This window comes from Rissa tridactyla, chromosome 6 (genome assembly GCF_028500815.1).
Source record: "Rissa tridactyla isolate bRisTri1 chromosome 6, bRisTri1.patW.cur.20221130, whole genome shotgun sequence".
Classification (NCBI taxonomy): Eukaryota; Metazoa; Chordata; class Aves; order Charadriiformes; family Laridae; genus Rissa; species Rissa tridactyla.
Genome location: NC_071471.1, coordinates 58,190,330 through 58,209,093, shown reverse-complemented (window position 1 = coordinate 58,209,093; position 18,764 = coordinate 58,190,330). Strand labels below are relative to the sequence as shown.

The window sequence follows — 18,764 nt, the reverse complement described above, 5'->3', positions numbered from 1 at the left end:
CCACTTTCTATGATGTCCTCTTGTGATATTTTAATTGGGCTATGTGTCTAGTTAAAGGGGTCAGATTTGCAGTAAGAGGCATTTAATCCTCTGCAGAAATCCTCCTGGGCTCTTGCCAAGCTCTTCTTGTGGTACTTGGCACCTGGTTAAGTTTGGAACAGCTGGTTTAGAGCATGAAGTTCAGTTTGCTGCCTTTTGCACTCCTCCAGCTGCCCTGGTTGCAATCTGAGATTTAACTCCTTGTATCAGGAGCCAGGATTTCTCCCTACATCCTGCAGCTGCTGGCAGAGGGATGTCGCACTAATCTCGGGTGTGTGGAGCGGGCTTGAATAGTAGTGTTCATGACATAGTGAAATGTCTCTGTCGTGCAAGCAGCAGTAAGGGTAATCTCCCTTTGCTCTTTGTCATTGCTTTAAATAATTGTCTGCCTCCTGATGAAAGCTGGACAGCGTAAGCAGAAACCCTTCACTTCGCGTGTCAGTATCAGTGAGAATGATTCGTGCGACTGTTTGCCTGTGAACTTTGCTTGCAACATGCTGCCTCTCCCAGCTTTGCATTCCGTAGGAAAATGGTGGTCCTTTGGTTGACATCACCAGGTCATTGTGCCAGGTTTTAGTATAGGGCTGTCTGAGACCATGACCAAGAGAGCTGGAACTCTCTCTCTCTTAATCAGGGCAAAAGGTATTATGGGCATTGTGTAAGAGGAGCAGCACTTACACATGGTGAGAACTCCTGCACTTCAAATAGAGAAAAATAACCCTCTGCAATTGTACTATGAAACTTGGTCTCAGAATTAGAGTAAGAAATAGTTAAATATTACAGCAGTTAGGGAAGGATCTAAAATACTACTTGCAATGCTAATAAAAATAAATGTCAAGATAGTGATAACGCTAAAGAGGAATACAGTTACTTTTATGCTTACATTGGACAAAATCCCTAGTTGACAGATAAATTGTGCTAGAATTTCAGGAATCTTGGCAGTGAATCTTAATGGAAGTCAAGTTTGGCAGCTGTGTGGGCAAGGCACAAGACTTACCTGGTCACATTGTTTTCTTCCGGCCATTAGCAGAGGGCACAAGTCAGTGGAAGGGTGATTAAGAAAGGGCAGGTTACTAAGTCATCCTTATGGGTGGCATGGTGCTTTGTATGTTTGATTTTAATCCACTGTAAAATGCCAGACATTGTGTGTTGGCCTTTAGTAGAGGCTGCCTCCTGATGCAGAATTTGAAGTTCAGCATTCCTCAGCTGCAGGGAAACTTTTTTCCAAAAGATGACTCTGATGTCTAGTTTTGCAACTGCAAATGTAAGGACATGTGAAGTAGCTGAGTAATCAATATCTTTCTTCTATAGGGAGACTCCATGTATAAAAATTATTTTAGCTTTGTTTTAGGTCAGAAATTTCACCAGGGCGAGAGGACACAGCTACATAGGCATCGTTATCATTGTGCCTATTTCTATCTGGTAGAAACTGGTCCATCAAGTTTAATCCAATCACTTCAGTATTTTATCCTCTGTGGCTGAAGTTCTTAATTGCTACAGACAAGCATGGTATAGAAAAGAGGGGAGGGGAAAACCCATAATTTGGAGCAAGAAAATAGAATCAGACTATATCATCTTGGGTTAGTTTTTAAATGAGCTGTTGATTTGCATTCAACCTCCAGTGTGTTCACACATGGGCATCTGATACTGGACTGTTCAGGCGACAGCATTCTCTCTAGGAGATGCGGATTCAGGCTCACCTGCCTTCTGCACATCTTCCAGCTCTGCCAGGACTTCAAGTGAATTAAAGACTGAGATAATTGCAGATCTCCCTTTACTTCCAGAAGTTCTCCCAAAGCTATAGGAATGAAGAGTGGTAGCGGTTGTGACTGCGTACACTTCATAGTGATTTTCTTTAGTTCATTCTCAAGCCTTCAGAGTAGTTCTCTTACTATTTGGTCCTTTGACTATTTAAAGAAGTAGAAATTTTAAAAGGCTATCAAATCTGGGACGTACCCTTGGCAAGATTCTGCTCTTACATAGCAGTTATCCCTTTTATACATGAAGGCCCTAGAATCTCTTCTAATCCCATTCAGATTCAGGTAAAACCTGAAACTGGACCTGAAAATACAGACCTGAATTAGTGTGATGCAGCCTCCCAGAGCTGCTGGCAGTCTTAGGATTGATGGCAAGGAATGGAAACACATGGCATGAAAGTTCCTGGCACAAGATTGCTCTTCAGACCTTTCTGCACTAGTTCATTTCTGGCACTGTCCATCCTCTTTACAGTCCTTGAGAGACTTTATGCTGTCTGACCAGCCAGACTGCCTTTGGCTGACCTTTGCCATGGAGTTGCTTGCTCTGACCTTGACTGGTGTGCTGGTACTCGTGGAAACTATTGAGATCTTCACAGATTCCTGAAAGATCAACTTCATGGGTTGAACAATCACCTTGTCCTCCTCATTGGCCTCAAATGCGGGAATAGACGAATCCTTTCCCAGTTCTACAGTAACGGAAGAGTTGTTTGTTCCTCTGTTGTCCAAAGCGAGAGCAGCTTGTCGTGGTAGGACAGCTGCAATCATTATCCACCAACCTTGGACACACATCCACTGGGTTTGCCCTGTTGCCTGGGGGACCTCAGGAGTAAAATGTGTGGGGACAATTTATCTCTTTCTTTATCCATCTCTTAAGGAAAAGTGACCTGACCCCTCGGCAGCTGTGCTGCTTCGAGATGTGTCACCCAGAGAAATTCCATGAACCGCCCATATTTCTCACTACTGGGAAGTTCATATCATCCTGAACGCTAATTGAATGAGTATTTAAGAACACTCGTGGCTGCATTCTTTCAGCTGTGTGTCAGGGAGCCACAGCAGATACTGCTGTGAAAAGATTCCTGTATGAGCAGAGCCTGTCTCAGCCAGAGGTGGAACACGTCAAAGAATTTCAGTTCTTGCAGGCAAATAAACTTTCGTTATTCATGGTGATTGGAAGTCATGTCAAAGAGCTGACAAAAGTATGGAAAGCAAATAGACTTACTTCATAACTGTTTCGAGCGTTTCTTAAATATTTTTCAAGGTAGTGTGTAAGTGTAAAAAATTATGTATTTTAATTTATTCTCCATGCTAAAAATCCTTCACAAAGCCCAAAACTGTGGGATATTTACAGTTGAGAGAATAACGCATTGCTGGGTCTCTTACTGGGATAAGATACTGTGTACTGGTTTTTGGTGCCAGAACTTTTTTAAAACATTGTATTATTAGAAACAGTTATCAGAGAGCTACAGGAATTATTTGAGAGCAAGAAAGAAATGCATTACAAAATAATAAACATAGAGTGCCCTTTTTAGCTTATGCATAAGGTGCCTAGATTACAGCATAAACATACCTTCAGTGGGAGAAATGTCAAATAAAAAGGGCTTGTTAATTCTTGTACCTTGTGTTGATGTCTTAATTTGCCTGATGGTCGTCTCCAAATCAGAAATAGGCGTGTGGGGGTACAGAAAGGGGCGCATGCTCTGTAAAGGTGATCATACCCTTTGGAACAAGCTGCCAAGGGGATTGGTATTTCTCCCTCTCTTAATGTCTTAAAATCAAGGCAGGATACTTTTATGAAAAATCAGCTTCAGTAAAATAAAGTTAGGAGGCTCACTGGGAAGATAACTGGGAGGTATCCTGCGTTACCGGAGCAGTAGATAACTAGACACAACTGGTCTTACAGTGTTTGGATCTCTGACTTATTTCCCATGTGATACTATAACATACCAGGGTCATGTTGAAAAGCATGCATCCGCTTAACAGCGAGAAAAGAAGTGGTGAATGTAGTTTGTTTTGTATCGTTTCATCGTAATCTTTATTTCCAAGTTTCTATTAACTGCAAGCAAAAACCAAATGTTTCATTGCAACGGTCAGATGTTCAAAAATTCTCAATGCTTCTTTATGCTCTCTTGCAGGCTGTGGGATATCGAGTGTGGGGCATGTTTACGAGTACTGGAAGGCCATGAAGAGTTGGTGAGATGCATACGCTTTGATAACAAGAGGATAGTCAGTGGAGCATATGATGGGTGAGGCTGTCAGTGCAGACAATACCTTGTCTGTCTCAGTGTCTCACATCCCACTTTGCTGTATCATCCTCATAAATATTAGACTCCTTGTCTGTCATACCAAGAGGACCTTTGCATGGCCAGTAAATCAGGCCCACGCTACGATGTATACCTTTTTCTCATCCTTTGAAATAAGTCAGTGTGATTTGATGTGTGTGGTCCAGTTCTTTAGCTTATAAGAATATCTGACCGACTCAACCTGAAACCTCTCCTAGCTGAACCACTAGTAAGAACAATCTTTCCCATCTGTGGTTATGTCTTCTGGACCGTTTGCCATTGCAGACTGGGCGTCTGCACTCCCACGTGTTTCTGTTAGTTATTACCACCTGCTTTTTATATGTTTTACTTCATCGACATCATTTTTTTTCCCATTAAGCTCTGTAAGCTTTACCAAGGGGAAGTGCAAGAACCAGGTCTCAAGAGCAGGGTTGCTGTAATTTTCCTTGAACTGGTGTATTAGCTAAGCTGTACTAACAGTTAATTTTTTCTGTGAGCACTCTTTTCGCTTTAACAGAGCCGTGGTGTTTGTCTATTTTTTCACTACCAGGAAAATTAAAGTATGGGATCTTGTGGCTGCTTTAGACCCTCGTGCTCCAGCAGGGACCCTCTGCTTGCGAACCCTTGTGGTAAGAGCTTTCGGTAGGGGTGGTGTAGGGGACAGAAAAGTGTGCTTGATCGGGGCTATCTTGAGCCATGAAAACTCAAGTCAGCTTAGCCCCAGTCTACAGGATCTAGAAATCATTTCTAGAGGTCTGGTTTCCTTGGGTGTCCAACTTTTTCCTTAATGTTGCAAGCTGTAAAGCATTAAAAGTTAGAACCTGTGGAGTTTTTGCTTACTTTTTAACAGTTTTGTTCTGTGATTTGAAGTTAATAACTAAATCAATTTTTAAGACTTGTCCTTGGAATCCATGTGCCAGTGGGTTTACATTAACCTGTGTGTACCTGATGATGTAGTAATAAGTTGTCTGAATTGTTGTCATGAAATTTCTTAAAGAAAATTAGTACATTCCAAATTCGAGGAACAAGAACAAAAACACCCTCGGGATTGCTTTCAGCTGGCTTTTGTGTGTTTAAGGAAAAAGCAGGTAAGGACTGGAACAGACAGTAAAATTGCCTTGTCCTTAAACAGCAATTACTACTTTCATGCTGTCCATTGGTATTTAGTGCAGGTCTGATGATGGCGTGGTTAAAATGTCATTGTGTGAGCGTTAACAACATTCACAGTCATGCTTAATAGTGGCTCTGCACTGGTCTTATAATAATGTGAGAAAGTTGTGAGAAAAATGGCAGTACAGCCAAGGTCGTGGGATGGTTCCTGGAAGCATTCCTCCATCACATTCACCCCAAAGAACTTGCACTGTTGCTGCTCTGACAGCACTTGCCCTGGGGGTGAAGGAAGATTTCAGTCTAGTACCAAATTGCCATTGAAGAAGTACTAAATTTATTTATTTTTTAGATGAGAAATGTTTGAGTAGTGTTGGAGTTGGTGTATGTTAGACCTTTTCCTGCTGCGGCGTGTGACTGTAGTCTGTGCTCTAAACCAAGCCCATGCTGAGGCTGTCTGATTCTCTAAAAGCGTGGTTACCTCTCACCAGCTGAGCTGTGCTAGCTGACCTTCTGCATGCTCATCGACCACCTGAATTGCTGCTGTTGCTGTAGATTTCGCTGAAGTAGTTTACTTCCCATTTGGTGCAGGCTGTGAGGGTTACTGCGACTCAGCTGACAGGCAGTCGATCATTAAGCCATGCTAACTCTTTTCCAATCACGTATTTGGACCATAAGCTGCGGCGTAAGAGTCTGTGAGAGCCTTGGATGCCTGCAGGTACTATGTTGAAAAACCTTCTTGTTAGCCAAATAGAACTGCAAATAGTTTCATGGCTAAAATCCAGAAAAAAACCTTTGTCATCAGCCACCCAGTTGCAAACTACGGCACAACTCTGTGCTCATGAGCACATATCCTGAGAGTCTAAGACTTCAGCTTGGTATTAGCAGTGTTCCTGCTCCAACCTGAGACAAATGTGTGCCTAGTAACCTGTAGGCTTAATTTAACTGGTGTGATTTCCTCTGCATTTTCCAGCAGTGGACAGCCAAAGTGCCCCAGCTAATTATATTATAAATCAGAAGCGGTGGGATGGAAACACTGTAGGAATCTCAACACATGGATACTCATAAATCCCTGTTTGATAGCGATGGAGGGGGCCAGAAGGGGGGGGGCAGAGGAGGCTGTTGTGGTGCTTTTAGGACTTTTCATGTTTATGACAACAGGGCGTCCTTATACCCACTTACCCGTGGTTTGGGGTTTTTTTTTTTCCTTCCCTCGGCCTCCAAAATTAAACCTGGCTGCACAATGAACATCGTGAGTCTCCTGCTGCTCGTGTTCAATTTTCAAACAGTAGGAGGAAAGTGCACAGATAACAAATGCTCGCTGCATGCCAGGTCCCTTCCAGTTTTGTCTTCCGTTAGCTGGAACAGTGGCCACATGAATTTGACAGAAGCTTTCCAGGCACAGAAGCAGCACACAGTTCAGCTTTCCTTGCAAGGTTCAGGTCCTTGTGGCCTCAACTTAGGGTGTGCAGTCTGCTTACTGCCACTGCAACAGCAAAGGGCAGGTGCTGTGTGGAACTTCAAGGGGAACCTTCCTCAGCCTACAGTGACTGGGAGAAAAAAAAGGAGTTTTGGAATCAGGCTTTGGAAGTACCTCTCTGTCTGTTCTTGGTGTCTCTGTGAGTAGTCCCTCAGTGAATCTGACTGCCATAGTGAGATTTTTTTTTAGCAAGAACTTCATAGAATCACAGAATGGTTTGGGTTGGAAGGGATCCTAGAGATCATCTATTTCCAACGCCCCTGCCATGGGCAGGGACACCTCCCACTACATCAGGTTGCGCAAAGCCCCATCCAGCCTGGCCTTGAACACTTCCAGAGGTGCCCCATTCACTTACTCTGCCCCTTCACTTACTTCACTGCTACAACACAGACTCTGGAAAAACATTACTCTTTGGAACAGGTGGGAAGAGAGAAACCCATAAGGTGTTCTTAAGACAAATTTGAGTTACGGTTAGAAGATCAGAAAGGTTCCAATTACTGCGCCTTTTAAAAAATTTATCTGAAAAATAGAATCTGACTTCTGTGTGTGTGTATTTTCAGTTAATTTTAATTTTAAAATGCACAGTATCACTTTAAAGCAGCTGTTGTGCTTTGCAAACCGAGCTGTATTTTTGTAGCCCTGTGCCGTAAGACAGAGGCTTCTCATTTAGTAGTTAACAATTTTCTTTTGTCTAAATATTTGAGAAACCTGTATTTTCAGTACTAAAATATTTTAAAGCATGGGCTTTTTCCTGTCCCTAGGCCCCTTACAACATGTGAGCATTAAAGAGAAATATGTATTAATAGAAGAGATAGGGCTCACTCTACTTGCATGGTTTCTGTTCCTTTCTGACCGAGAAGGCCACTGCTCACTCTTGCAGTAGCATAAGCACCCAAAAAGAATAAGCAACACAAAAGGGAAAGTATAGTGGATTTGCTCTGTGATATCCAGGATCTTGCCATTACCGCCTGTTAATTACAGTCTGAACTCTTGCCAAATCGTTGTGCCATTTCCACTCAGCCTCAAAGCAGAATGCAAACTGCCTATAAAGAATGCCCTTTCTAGTTCATATTTTTAGAACTGCTTAAGAGGAATTATTACTGTGTCACTGGACTTTACAACAGGCTCCTTAGTGTCCTCCAGTATTAAGCTCGTTCCTCTTCAACGGTGGCAATGGTGCCAAGTCTTGAATGCAAAGTTCTCATCTTTCCCTTGTAACCTACTGCATCTGAAAATGCTGTGATTTTGGGAGAGAATTTCACCATGGAACAAAGAAGACGGTATCAGCCTCAATAGACTGAATTGTGTGGAGGAGGGAGCGAGGTTTGTTCTGCAGAGTGCGTGTCCAATATTGGGATTAAGGAGTAATGGGATGACTGTAATGTAAACTTCCTGCGAGCCAAGTACTGAGATATGGCAAACCCTTTTCACTGACAGCGGGCTTCATTTACGCGATGTGATGGTGATGCATAGTACGTCATGTGGGGTTTACTGACAATGTGACACTGGAATCCAAGCCCAAGTTCATCTTCCCTGCTCCATCCCAGGTGCCAGCAAGTTTGTGAAGTAACGTGCTGTCTCTCCCACTTGCATTTAGGAGCATTCTGGAAGAGTCTTTCGACTTCAGTTTGACGAGTTCCAGATCGTCAGCAGCTCGCATGATGACACCATCCTCATCTGGGATTTTCTGAATGACCCAGCTGCCCAAGCAGAATCCACTCGTTCCCCGTCCAGAACATACACCTACATCTCAAGATAAATAACACTACACTGTACCTCACACTCGCACAGGTAAAAAATAAAAAAAAATTAAAAAGAGCCTCAAAGGGGGCACTGGATGTAATGTGAGCATGCTGTGTGAATAACTAGCTGGGTCTATCAATATTTCTCATCTTGGTTTGACAGTAATTACAGTGTCCTGTAAAAAGACAGGAATGGTTTTGATACCTTAGAATAGGGACTTTATTTTAGGATTTGTGGCATGGGGTGCCTCTGAGTTCCTCTGAAGAACTCCTCCTCCTCTGTCCATCATCATCAATAATTAAATCAGCTATCACTGCTGTCCAGAAGGAAGAGGGTTTCTGCAGAGCGAGTAGAGCAGCTGCTGCCTAACAAGGGGATGCAGATGGCCTGACCCTGGGCAGTTGTCACCAGGCAGGAGGGTTTTGCCAAGAAGCATCGGCTTTATTCCCTCCCTGTGAAGTGGTGACCATTCTTCTCACTCTGCAGCAAGCTGATTCAAGAGAATAGTGTGGCTAGGGGAGGAGACACTGAAGCACAAGCCCAGGCAAATGAAATCGAGATGCATCAGCGTGCAAAATCATTTACTGATAGGGCCTAGCCCTCATTCTCTCTAGCACAGCATGGGCGTTAAATTGTTCATGTCAGACCCTGGCTGGTTTGCTCATCACCTTACCCTTTTGTCTTGGCCAGCACAGTGTGGGGAAGACATAATGTTTTGTATATTTGGATCTGTTGTAGAGTGGATTTAATGTATATGAGTGGAGTGGGATAGCATGATTGCCCACTTTGGTGGGTACATGCACCATTACTGTTAGTAGCTTGAGAAAAATGGCAGAAAAGCTGACAGGCTTCTGCAGGGTGGGTGTCCACAGTGACCTTTTCCCATGACAATGCTCCATCATGGGGACATCCTGTATCCTGTTTGATTGGTAAATATACAGTGATGCTCCGGAGCTGTCAGATCAGCCATCTTGATTTTCTCAAACACTCTGGTCAATCAAGATGTTCTTCTCAATCACTAAAAGGTTTAGTACGAAGGGGGTTTGTTTGGTTTGTTCTCTTTTTTTGTTCCCAGGACTCATTTAAGCTGCAGTATTTAAATTATCTGCCAATGCCAGGACAAAAGAACTATCCACGTAACCAATACTTGCTGAAGAGAGAGGCTCTCAGACTTGTTTCTGGAACAAAGTTGGCATGCGGTTGATCTCAGACAGGGTCTACTCAGCGCGGCTGACTGCTAAAGTGCTGCTATATCAGAAGATTACTTTTATCTTTCATGAACAGTTAACATTTTTAAACCTTCCCATCCCTTTCCTCCCTTGTCCCCCCTCTTCCTGTTCACTCCTCTTCCCTTTACCCTGTTTGGTTCCCCTCCAAACCCAGTCACAGATGTCCTATGAATATATTTAAGATGTTGCCAGAATGTGTTGCTTTGCTGTTAAGCAGAAGACTTATAGCCACAGTGCACCCTGCTGAGAGTCACTTCAGAGTGGGTGGGAAGGAGGCTGCTGCTCTCAGACTGAAATCAATATCCATTGCTAGGCCTTTGAAAAAGCATTCAGCTCTGAAGAGCAACAGAAACGCTTATAACAGCCAGACCAGCCTGCCCCCCCACCCCTCACATCCCTGCGGCTTTTGGCTGTTCTGACTGCAGACCTATTTTTTGTGGAGAGAGGACCCTTGAAATTTGACTATTATGAGCCAAATCTATCTCTTTCCTCTCCTGCCTGCTCTACTAACCCTTTGGAAGCTGAATGTGTATTGTAGTCTCCCTTAACATCTGCTTGGCTGGGGAATGCTAGTCAATGAAAAGTTAAACTCTCTTCTGCCAAAGTCCCAAGCATGATGGACTGGGGCTGAGATCCCGTCCAACCCCACCCCAGCTGAAATGTTGGCCCAGGGCAGTATTTCTGTAGCAAAGGGAGTGTCTGTACCATCTTCCTTCTGCTGTTCTCCCTGAAGACAGTGTGTTGCTGATGGCTTACGAATCATTCTGTAAATTGGAGGAAGTTTGGGGCTGGGGTGAGGAGGAAAGCTGGACATTGCTCCTTTCTTTCCATTCCTTCTCCCTTCAGAGAGGCTGTAGCTGGGTGCTGGAAGAGGGAGCTGATAAAAACCTTGTGGAGCTCTCAAGATGGAGCCACCCTAGAGTGGAGACACTACACAAACACTCTGGCCATGACAATAAGATTTTGCTCACGTGAGCACCACCAGGGCACAGTCCCCTGGTGATGGGCAGATGGGTAAAATGGGTATGGCCATGAGTACAGTCAGTACAGTTAGTGGCTCCAGGCCAGTTGTGCAGCATTTCTGGGTCTGGCCTGGCTAGAAAGCCTTCGGAGGGAGAGCCTTTGGTGTGCTATGTGCATGCTGCATTGCAGTTTAGGGACACAGGCTGATTAGTCCCTTTGCTGATAGCTGAGCTGGATCTTTGCTTCCTAGCTGAGGCTTTTGCAAATTGCCATTGTTTAGAAAATAAAAATAGCCCTGAAGAGGAGGGACATGAGAAACAATTCTGCATGTCTCTCAACGAGACAGAGAGGTCTGGGGGAAAACAGTGGTTTTTACAGAGCTGGAAGGAATTGCAGCAGGCCTGCATTTGCATCAGGAAAGACTGTAAAGCGATCCCTGGTCGTTCCAGGTTTGGGCCCAGATCTTCCACTCTAGGTCTTGAATAACCCCCCACTGCCTTAGTGGGCCGTTGCTCCAATCCCACAGTAGGAAATCAGGGCACTTGGTCTCCAGGATGGAGGGGTTTTAAACAGGCTTTTGTTAAAACCCACTAAACTAGGATCTTGGCAGATGGGAAATTTTTTTAAGCTATTCTCATCAACTTCACTTTGCTGGGGAAGCAGTTGCATTGTTTCTAATTGCTTGGGATGCGCTTTTTCCACCAATGAAATTTTGCAAGGAGCTAGGCCAAGAGTCCCCAGAGAGCAGTCCAGAGGGCTTAAATCATTCTGGTGACGGCTAAGACAGACAAGAAGGTGATGGAGTTATGGAGGAAGGGAAGGCTGGTGCTTGGGGAGTACCTACTGCAGTTCCTGACGCATGTGGGCAGCAGTGTTGAGCACTCAGCTCCCTGTATTTTCAATGAGCCTAAAGACTACATGAGTTCTGAAGAGCATCTCAGAGCATGTGGTGACACTCCTGGGTTCTGTTTGAACTATTACTGTAAAAGAGTCAAACAGGTTAACAACTCGGCTCTGTTCAGGTGACACTGACGGTGTGACTTACCTCTGCAGAGTCATAAAAGTTCTGAGTCACAATGATTAAGTTCACCCACGACTAATTTTGGCACTACTTTTAAGTCTAGGAAGGCTGGTTTGGATTTCAGGCCGCTCTACATATCAGGCATACTGCAGTCCCAAAGCCACAGTGGCAAGGGAGCAGAGAGAATCAAAGTTTACATCCCAAACTTTGCTGAGTTGAAGTTCCGAGTCTTATTCTTAACGTTATTTTAACACTGTTCCTCTAAGTTTAGTTATTACAATGTCTGCAGCGTGGTTGCATATCAGCAGGGGTTTATATGACTTTGGCTGCAGATTTAATCCTTGTTTTCCTCAGTTTGGTCATCCTCTGGATTTTATATTTAGGTTATTGTAGAAAACAATGACTTGTTACTCCAGCCTCTGAAGGCTGCAGAACTTCCTAATATTTTAACTGCATCTTTGTGGGCAATACCTGCAAGGATGCATTTTATTTTGCTAGTTGAGAGAATTTGGGAGAACTGGAAGACTGGCTGACCAAACACGGGAGACAACACCATTGCAGATTGTCCTTGATTGTCATAGCCCTGCTGCTCCGTGCTGCTGTTCGGTAATTTCTAAGCACTGTTGGGTCTTCAAGTGGTACCGTAGTTTGAATTCTGCTGTATAGAGCTGTTTAGGGTACAGTTAGGAAGCAACAGCTGAAATCCATTTTTGGCACATGGCAAGAACGGTGTCTTACCCTCAAGAAGGGACTGTGTCTGGGTACTTCATACAGAACCGCGGAAGGGTGAGGATTCCTACCCCACTCCCCGAGTTGTACAAATTTTCTGATAGCTAAGAAGGAAACTGAAGTTAACTGATCTAACTTGAACTTGAAACTGCCACAGCCTGACATTTGGTGGTGTTTATTGTGCACCCAGGGAGGAGCCATCTGGTAAGTAGATCTCCCAATGTCAGAAGAAAGTGGCTTTTTCAAACTTCCCCCCCTTAGGATATGTGTGCGTGTGTGTGTGCGTGTGTGTGTGCGCGTGTGCAAGAGTGCATGTGAGAGAGAGGTTTCAGCATGAACTGGATGGATAATCCCTCAGCCGGGTTGGAGTAATTGCAGAGTTTATAATGAAAAGAACTAGAACGTGCCTGCTGAAAGGAGCTAAAAAAGGGCTGGAAGTGTCTGTGGGCTTTCAAGTGTTGCACATCGCTTTGAAATGAAATAAAATACCTCTGCTGCGTAGAGATCGGCACTTCTCCCACAAGTAGGAAGCTCACACTAGCCTTCCCCCTTGGACTATGGGATGGAAAGTACTGGAGGTGTGGGACATTCAGAGCAGGACAATCCGTTACAGCCACACCATCTCCTGCTTGTGACTCCTTTGCAATAGGGCACAGTTCTGCTGCAAATATTTCTCATCCTCAGAGGAATACAGCTTGCTTTAAAATATGCAAATAGAAGCATGAAGGAATTTGCAGCGAGAAAACTTCTGCGGCTGTCTCCTCTGGAGCAGCTCCCTCTGCTCCCCGTTCACCTTCAGGGACAGACACATCCGCTGTTGGAACGGAAGGATTCAGGTGACAAGTTGAGAAGTCTATGGTCATCGGAAACATTGAAATGCTTTACACTTGTTTCTAAACTGGAAGCTGACTTGGACCACCATGCTCTACCTACCCGCCACCTGCTCCTGCTCCAAAGGATCCTTTTTTCTTTTCTTAATTTTTTTGGAACACTGAAAAAGCTGGAGAGTATCATGTGCTTTTCTCCACTCCCAGGTGTGTGTTTCCTGCCCCTGCCACGTGTTCCTCTCTCGGTCTGAGCAGAGCTCTAGGCTTGGTTCTGAGTTTTTTTGGCATCCTGGCTCTGATGCGAAGCACATCTCCAGGTTGGGATCTTTGCCTAACTTTGTTAGCTTCCTTTAACACTATTTTAGATCTGCCTTTTGTGGCTGATGATTCCTAAATTCGATTGGGGTGGAATATTTATGTTTGATAAATCGCAAATGCTAGCAGTTCTCCCTAGCTAGAGAAGCGGACAAGAAGGAGCAGCCAGCCTTCCCACTGCAGGCCTGCTCTTAATTGTGGGAGGAAAAGGAGGAGACAACCCAAGTGGTTGAAAGCTAGGAGGGGGTGCGGGGATGGAGATGGATCTCTAAAGAAGCGGGGACAATGCTGAAAATAGATCTCTCAGCTTGTGTAGTTGACTAAGAACAATAGAGGGTTTCTCTGAGAACATCAGAAGTCATCAGGAGGTTATCAAGTAAGGCCTCCAACTATTGAACTTGTCAGTTGATGCCCCTTTTAGGTTGCGCTGGGGGCATGAGGAGAAAGGGATGGTCTAAACTACACTTGCCAAGAGAAGAACGAACTTTGCCAGGGTCTCCAAGTGGCATGCATGATGCATCTGACCATGCTGAGCCTTGCCCTACTGTTGTTCCCCCAAAGCAATAAGCAGCAGCTTCCCAGAAGGAGGGGGGAACAGCAAGTGACCCAGTTGTCCCCAAAGGAGGTCTCCATATGAAATCCCTCTGTCCTCCTGCCAGCAAATCCCTACCGGATTGATTGGCATGAGGGTGCCATAGTCTTTCTATCCCCAGTTTTAATTCAGAGACTCACAGAAGCAGCAGGTCCCTTGGGTGCGTTCCTTCTCCTCGACCCTAGCAGAGGGTTGGAGAGGAATGGCTGCCTGCTGAGGCTGAGCATTTGGCTTCCCCCTCCTTTCCCCCTCACCCCATTTTTTTAAATGAGGTGTGACTAAACTACAGACAGATACCCAAAGCGTCTCTCCCAGGCTGAGCCTTGGCCAGAATAAATCATCCTTTGTCCTGTCAGAAAAGTCTGCCCATGACTTTGGGCTTATTCCCAAAGACTGCTGGGCTTCCACATTTGTTGTCCAGCGGATATCCCATGGGAGCTGGCAACACTGGTTAATCCCTAGGGATGTTAAGCTAATGTTCTCAAAATCAGAGGGATGCTGGTGTACATGGAGCTACAACAAAGCCCTTTAGATATTGTAGCCAGCTCCTAAATAGGTCCCTTTTTTAATAGCCTGTCACCCTAAAAGATACCCTGATTTCTGCTCCAGCAGGAGCCAAGTGCAGCCGTGGCCAGAAATGTCTTCATCACAGAGCAGCTCTGCTCGTACCTTTATGAGGAATAACAATTTGTTGCCTTTACAGGCAAAGTGTTTTAATCTGCTGGCACTCGAGCACTGGTTTACGTCTGAGCAAAGCTCCACGTGCAGGAGGAAGGCAGGCCAGCCTGTCCCGGCCTATTTGCAATGGCTTTTCCAAGGAGCTAGCTGTCAGAATTTTTGGGCAATTCAACGTGAAAACCTGGAGCTGCTTTTGAGCGTAAAACTCTGCTTTCAACTACTTTGCCTTTATCATGCGAGGCGTCGCAGGGCTCGGCCTAGCCACAGTTTTAGCATGGCAGAAAAATAATGTGGACCTCAGCAAAGTGTAACAGATCCCGTTTCTCCCAGTCATCCCACATGAGTACGTTCAGGAGAGCTGCGTGCCTGCCAGGCCAGCCTCTGCGGCATCGCTCCAGCTGCTCAGGCCGAGGTGGGGGTGGAGGTGGGAGAGGTGAGAAGGAACATGGTTTCTCCAGAGTTTTCTCTTTGTTACTCTGCTATATTTGTTATCTGGATTCTTAAGTAATGAGTGCTTTGAATTTTGTGATTATGTTACGGTGATGTGTAGTTGATGTACTAATGTTCACTTGAGCTAGGATCATGGTAACAGTGTGGTTTGTTTTTTTTGTTCTTTTTTTTTTTTTAACTGTTCAGAAAATAACTTAAATACAAATACAAAGATTAAGCTGGGAATCTCTCTTGTTTTCCTTTTTGGGCTGAAGGACACTGTCAAAATATCAAGCCTGTATCTTCCTCGATATATGTGAGCCACACTTCCCGCTACGCGTGCGCTGTACAGGAGATGTGCCGCCCGAACACCTGGAAGTGCTGTGGCCGGAGGGGGGACAGCTTTGCCCCGAGGCCTGGGTAGATGCAGCTTCGCAGGACACCGGGCGTCTGCCATAGCCAGTCCCACCTTGGAGCTGCCGCTCGTTGATGAATGCGGCATTAAAAGACTGCTCTGGCAGTCGGAGAAAACACTTATTGCTAAAACCACAATATACTTTTTAATTAACAAATTCTCCATTCATAGCTGATGGCCTCTGGCTGGGGCAAATGAGTCCGCCCTGTAAGTCGGAGAATGGATGTGACTGACACAGAAGAGCTGGAACCATCCTGCCCGTTAAAAGAGTCGTGGGGGGAGAAGCTATAAAGACTTTGTGTTTTTCTGGGTACTGTTGCAAGATCCTGGTAGGAGAAGCACAAATTTGTTTTATAAGCTAATCAGAATCCTGCTGTTCAATAATGAGTGAGTAATTGACATATCGCAGCACCGCCACACAGCTCCGTGGCTGGGGATGCTGTCACGCTTACGGTTCGCCCGAATTTTAAGGCAAGCACCCTTGCCCTCACAATACCTTTCTCTTAAAAACGCTCCTCGGATAGCAGCCTTGGATCTTTCCGTTTTACTTAATAGCCCCTTTTAAAACAAAGGCCGCCACAGTTTTAAGATCCTGACTCCTGGGGTGGTCAGAAAACAAACAAACCCCACGCTCCCGCCATCTCTCTCCCTGCTGGCTCCATTCTTGGGAGCCAGCAGGGGACTGGAGATTGCAAAGGCTCCTGCTTTTCTGAAGCGCTGGGAGCAGGATTCCTGTCACTTCCAATCCCCGTCTCTCCTTGTGACAGGGTTCCCAGCAGCCGCGTGCTTTGTTTGGGGGTTTTATGTGTGTGTATATCTATATTTACACCGCTTTAACCTTTTCTGTTCCCTCCCTGCTCTTTCCTCCCATCGGGTAATAGATTTGGAAGAGGAATTGCAGCGACAGGCTTCATCCATCGTTTTGGATTGGTCTGTAACACAGGATGCAGCTTGATTTAAACAACCAGTGACTGCCAGCACACACAAGTGGGACCCCGTACCTTTCGTACGCACAGTCCCAGGTCTCTGTGTAGCCAAACAACACACGTATCACCCAGTCCTGTGTGAAACAGGTTCTCCTTGTGGGTTATTTCTAGCCATTCCTTAGCTAGTCCTTCCTCTTCTCCTCCTTGATGTTTAAAGATATGAGGATCAGAGTATTTATTCCAGATTTCTAGGGCTGGGACAGTGGTGTTCTGCCGGGCAAGGGCTGGAAAACTTCTTCCAGGAATTCTGCCATCACATCCAAAAATTCAAGTACTAAAGAGAGTCTTTGAGAAAGAAAAGCAATCTCAATTGTAAATTTCCACTGGAAAAGAATGAACACCAGACAGCTTATCTTAAATAGATTCAGTGGTTAATTACCCTTTCTGTTTAAAAATGTGTGCCTTATTTCCACTTCAAATGAAGGAGGAAAGTAATGTTTACCATAGCTTCAAATTAACAGCACTTGATCAACCCACAGCTTTAAAATGAAATCTTCTGCTGGGGCTTTTTTTTTATTATATTGCATACGTGATTTCAAGAATGTGTAGTAAGATAGATTTTGGAAAGGGGAAGTTGGCCAGTTTAGACCCGCGAGGCTAGAATTAATGTAATTCTTACCAAAAAAAATATTTAGGATGAATTCAGCAGTTGGGTGGTGCTGCGTCGGTTTGAAGAGGGTTGGGATGACAAGCTCTCAGCAGCGGAGGCAGCGTGGCCGGGGGAGCAAAAGCCCTGAGCAGATAGACGTGGTCCAGCACTGCCATTGATTTCTGCGGGGGAGCAAGGCCACGTGCGGTGGAACACCCCCCCCTCTCCCCCGCAATGGCAGACCTGTCTCAGCCCAGGACCCTGTGGAGATGATTCAACGTTTGGTGGGAATAAGATGCCACTCCTGGGCTTGAGCGCCTGGTGCTCTGTCTGTATAGCTGTGCCTGCAGAAGGGTTCTCTTTTCCAAGTGCTCAGGTTGCTTCACAACCAATGCACACCCTGCCCAGGACACTGTCCCAGGGCGCTGCCGGAGGAGAAGACTGGTAGAGGAAAATTAGATCCTGCTTCTGCCAACTATGCCATGAAAATCTAACATAACGCATTACTGGGCTGCAGAGATCTGAGGTCTCGGCCTGTCCCCTTTGCTGGCTGATCCGTGGTGAGAAGAGCTGAGGACATCTGATGGACGGGGATGTGTGTGTGTGTGGGTACCAGGCACTTTGCTTTGCCCCAAGAGCTTGAACACAATTCATTATATCCCCAAGGGGTACTCTTTGTATCTCACCAGTGTTGTCTTCCCATCCTGAGCTTTGTCCCCTAAGTGCTTTGCTGACATGCGCCTGGCTGCTAGGAGCAGCTGAAAATCTCCAAACCAGCAGAGGGGTTGCTGAGCTGTGGGGCTGATCTGCCAGGGAACACTGAAGTTGGATAAGGAATATGACCGGGAAAACCTGGCCTTGAAAAGGCCTTACCTGTACAGGTAAATAGCCTCCCCGCAGCTGGAGAAGGGAGTCGGGTGGGATTTGCAGTGCAATGAGGCAGAGACAGCAGCCTGAGCAGTGCTTTCACGAGGGACACTGCTGAGTTTCTTCTGGAGGCCACTGTGGTTTGCAGAAAACTCGGGCCCCTGGTTAACATCACGCAGCTGATGTGTCCAAAACTCCCTGTCCCGTGCCCCAAGCACACTGCCGGCATTTGCAAAGGCAGATCAGTGAAGGCTTCTCCTCCGAGGGGGCAGCAATTCAGGGGGGCTGCTGGACCGTCTCCATTTCTGCTGTGTCAACTCCGAAAGGGCAGCGCCGGCAAACTGCTCTGACCTTTCAAGCGGCCACGACGTCTGCAAGCGGCTCTGCCTGCTGTGCCCGTGCTGCCGAGTTCCCTCTCTGGCACAGGGAAAGGGGCTGTTGGCTGCAGGCAATGCATCTTTTCATTTATTTGAGCTGCGTATTGCTTCCTTGTATTGCTCCTAGTTCAGAGTAGATGGTGCTGGGTGAACACCAAGAGGCAGCGCTGAAGACTGTGACCTCTCTCCAGGATTCCCAGCTCATCTTGGAAAAGGGGATGGACTCTCCCAGTGCATCTCTCCCGCCGCTGCATTCCCCGGTCCTGCAGAAATCCTCATATCATTTTTTTTTTGTGAGTTTTTTTACGTCTTTGGTGTGAGGTCCTGCATGGCTGGCTCGTG

The 18,764-nt window shown here is 45.6% G+C and overlaps 1 protein-coding gene across 13 annotated transcripts in view; it reads left to right on the top strand.

The window, feature by feature from the left end:
- The window catches only part of BTRC (beta-transducin repeat containing E3 ubiquitin protein ligase), a 124,262-nt gene extending 108,828 nt beyond the window's left edge, over positions 1-15,434 (top strand). For 12 of the 13 annotated variants that reach the window (XM_054207609.1, XM_054207610.1, XM_054207607.1 and 9 more), the window contains 4 exons: positions 3,929-4,039; positions 4,626-4,704; positions 8,260-8,453; positions 9,481-15,434. In XM_054207609.1, the coding sequence (XP_054063584.1) occupies positions 3,929-4,039; positions 4,626-4,704; positions 8,260-8,421 (352 nt within the window). In that variant the 3' untranslated portion in view covers positions 8,422-8,453; positions 9,481-15,434. The remainder of the gene's footprint in view (positions 1-3,928; positions 4,040-4,625; positions 4,705-8,259; positions 8,454-9,480) is intronic. The other variant, XR_008467246.1, reaches the window with a different exon arrangement.
- Positions 15,435-18,764: the final 3,330 nt, after the last annotated feature.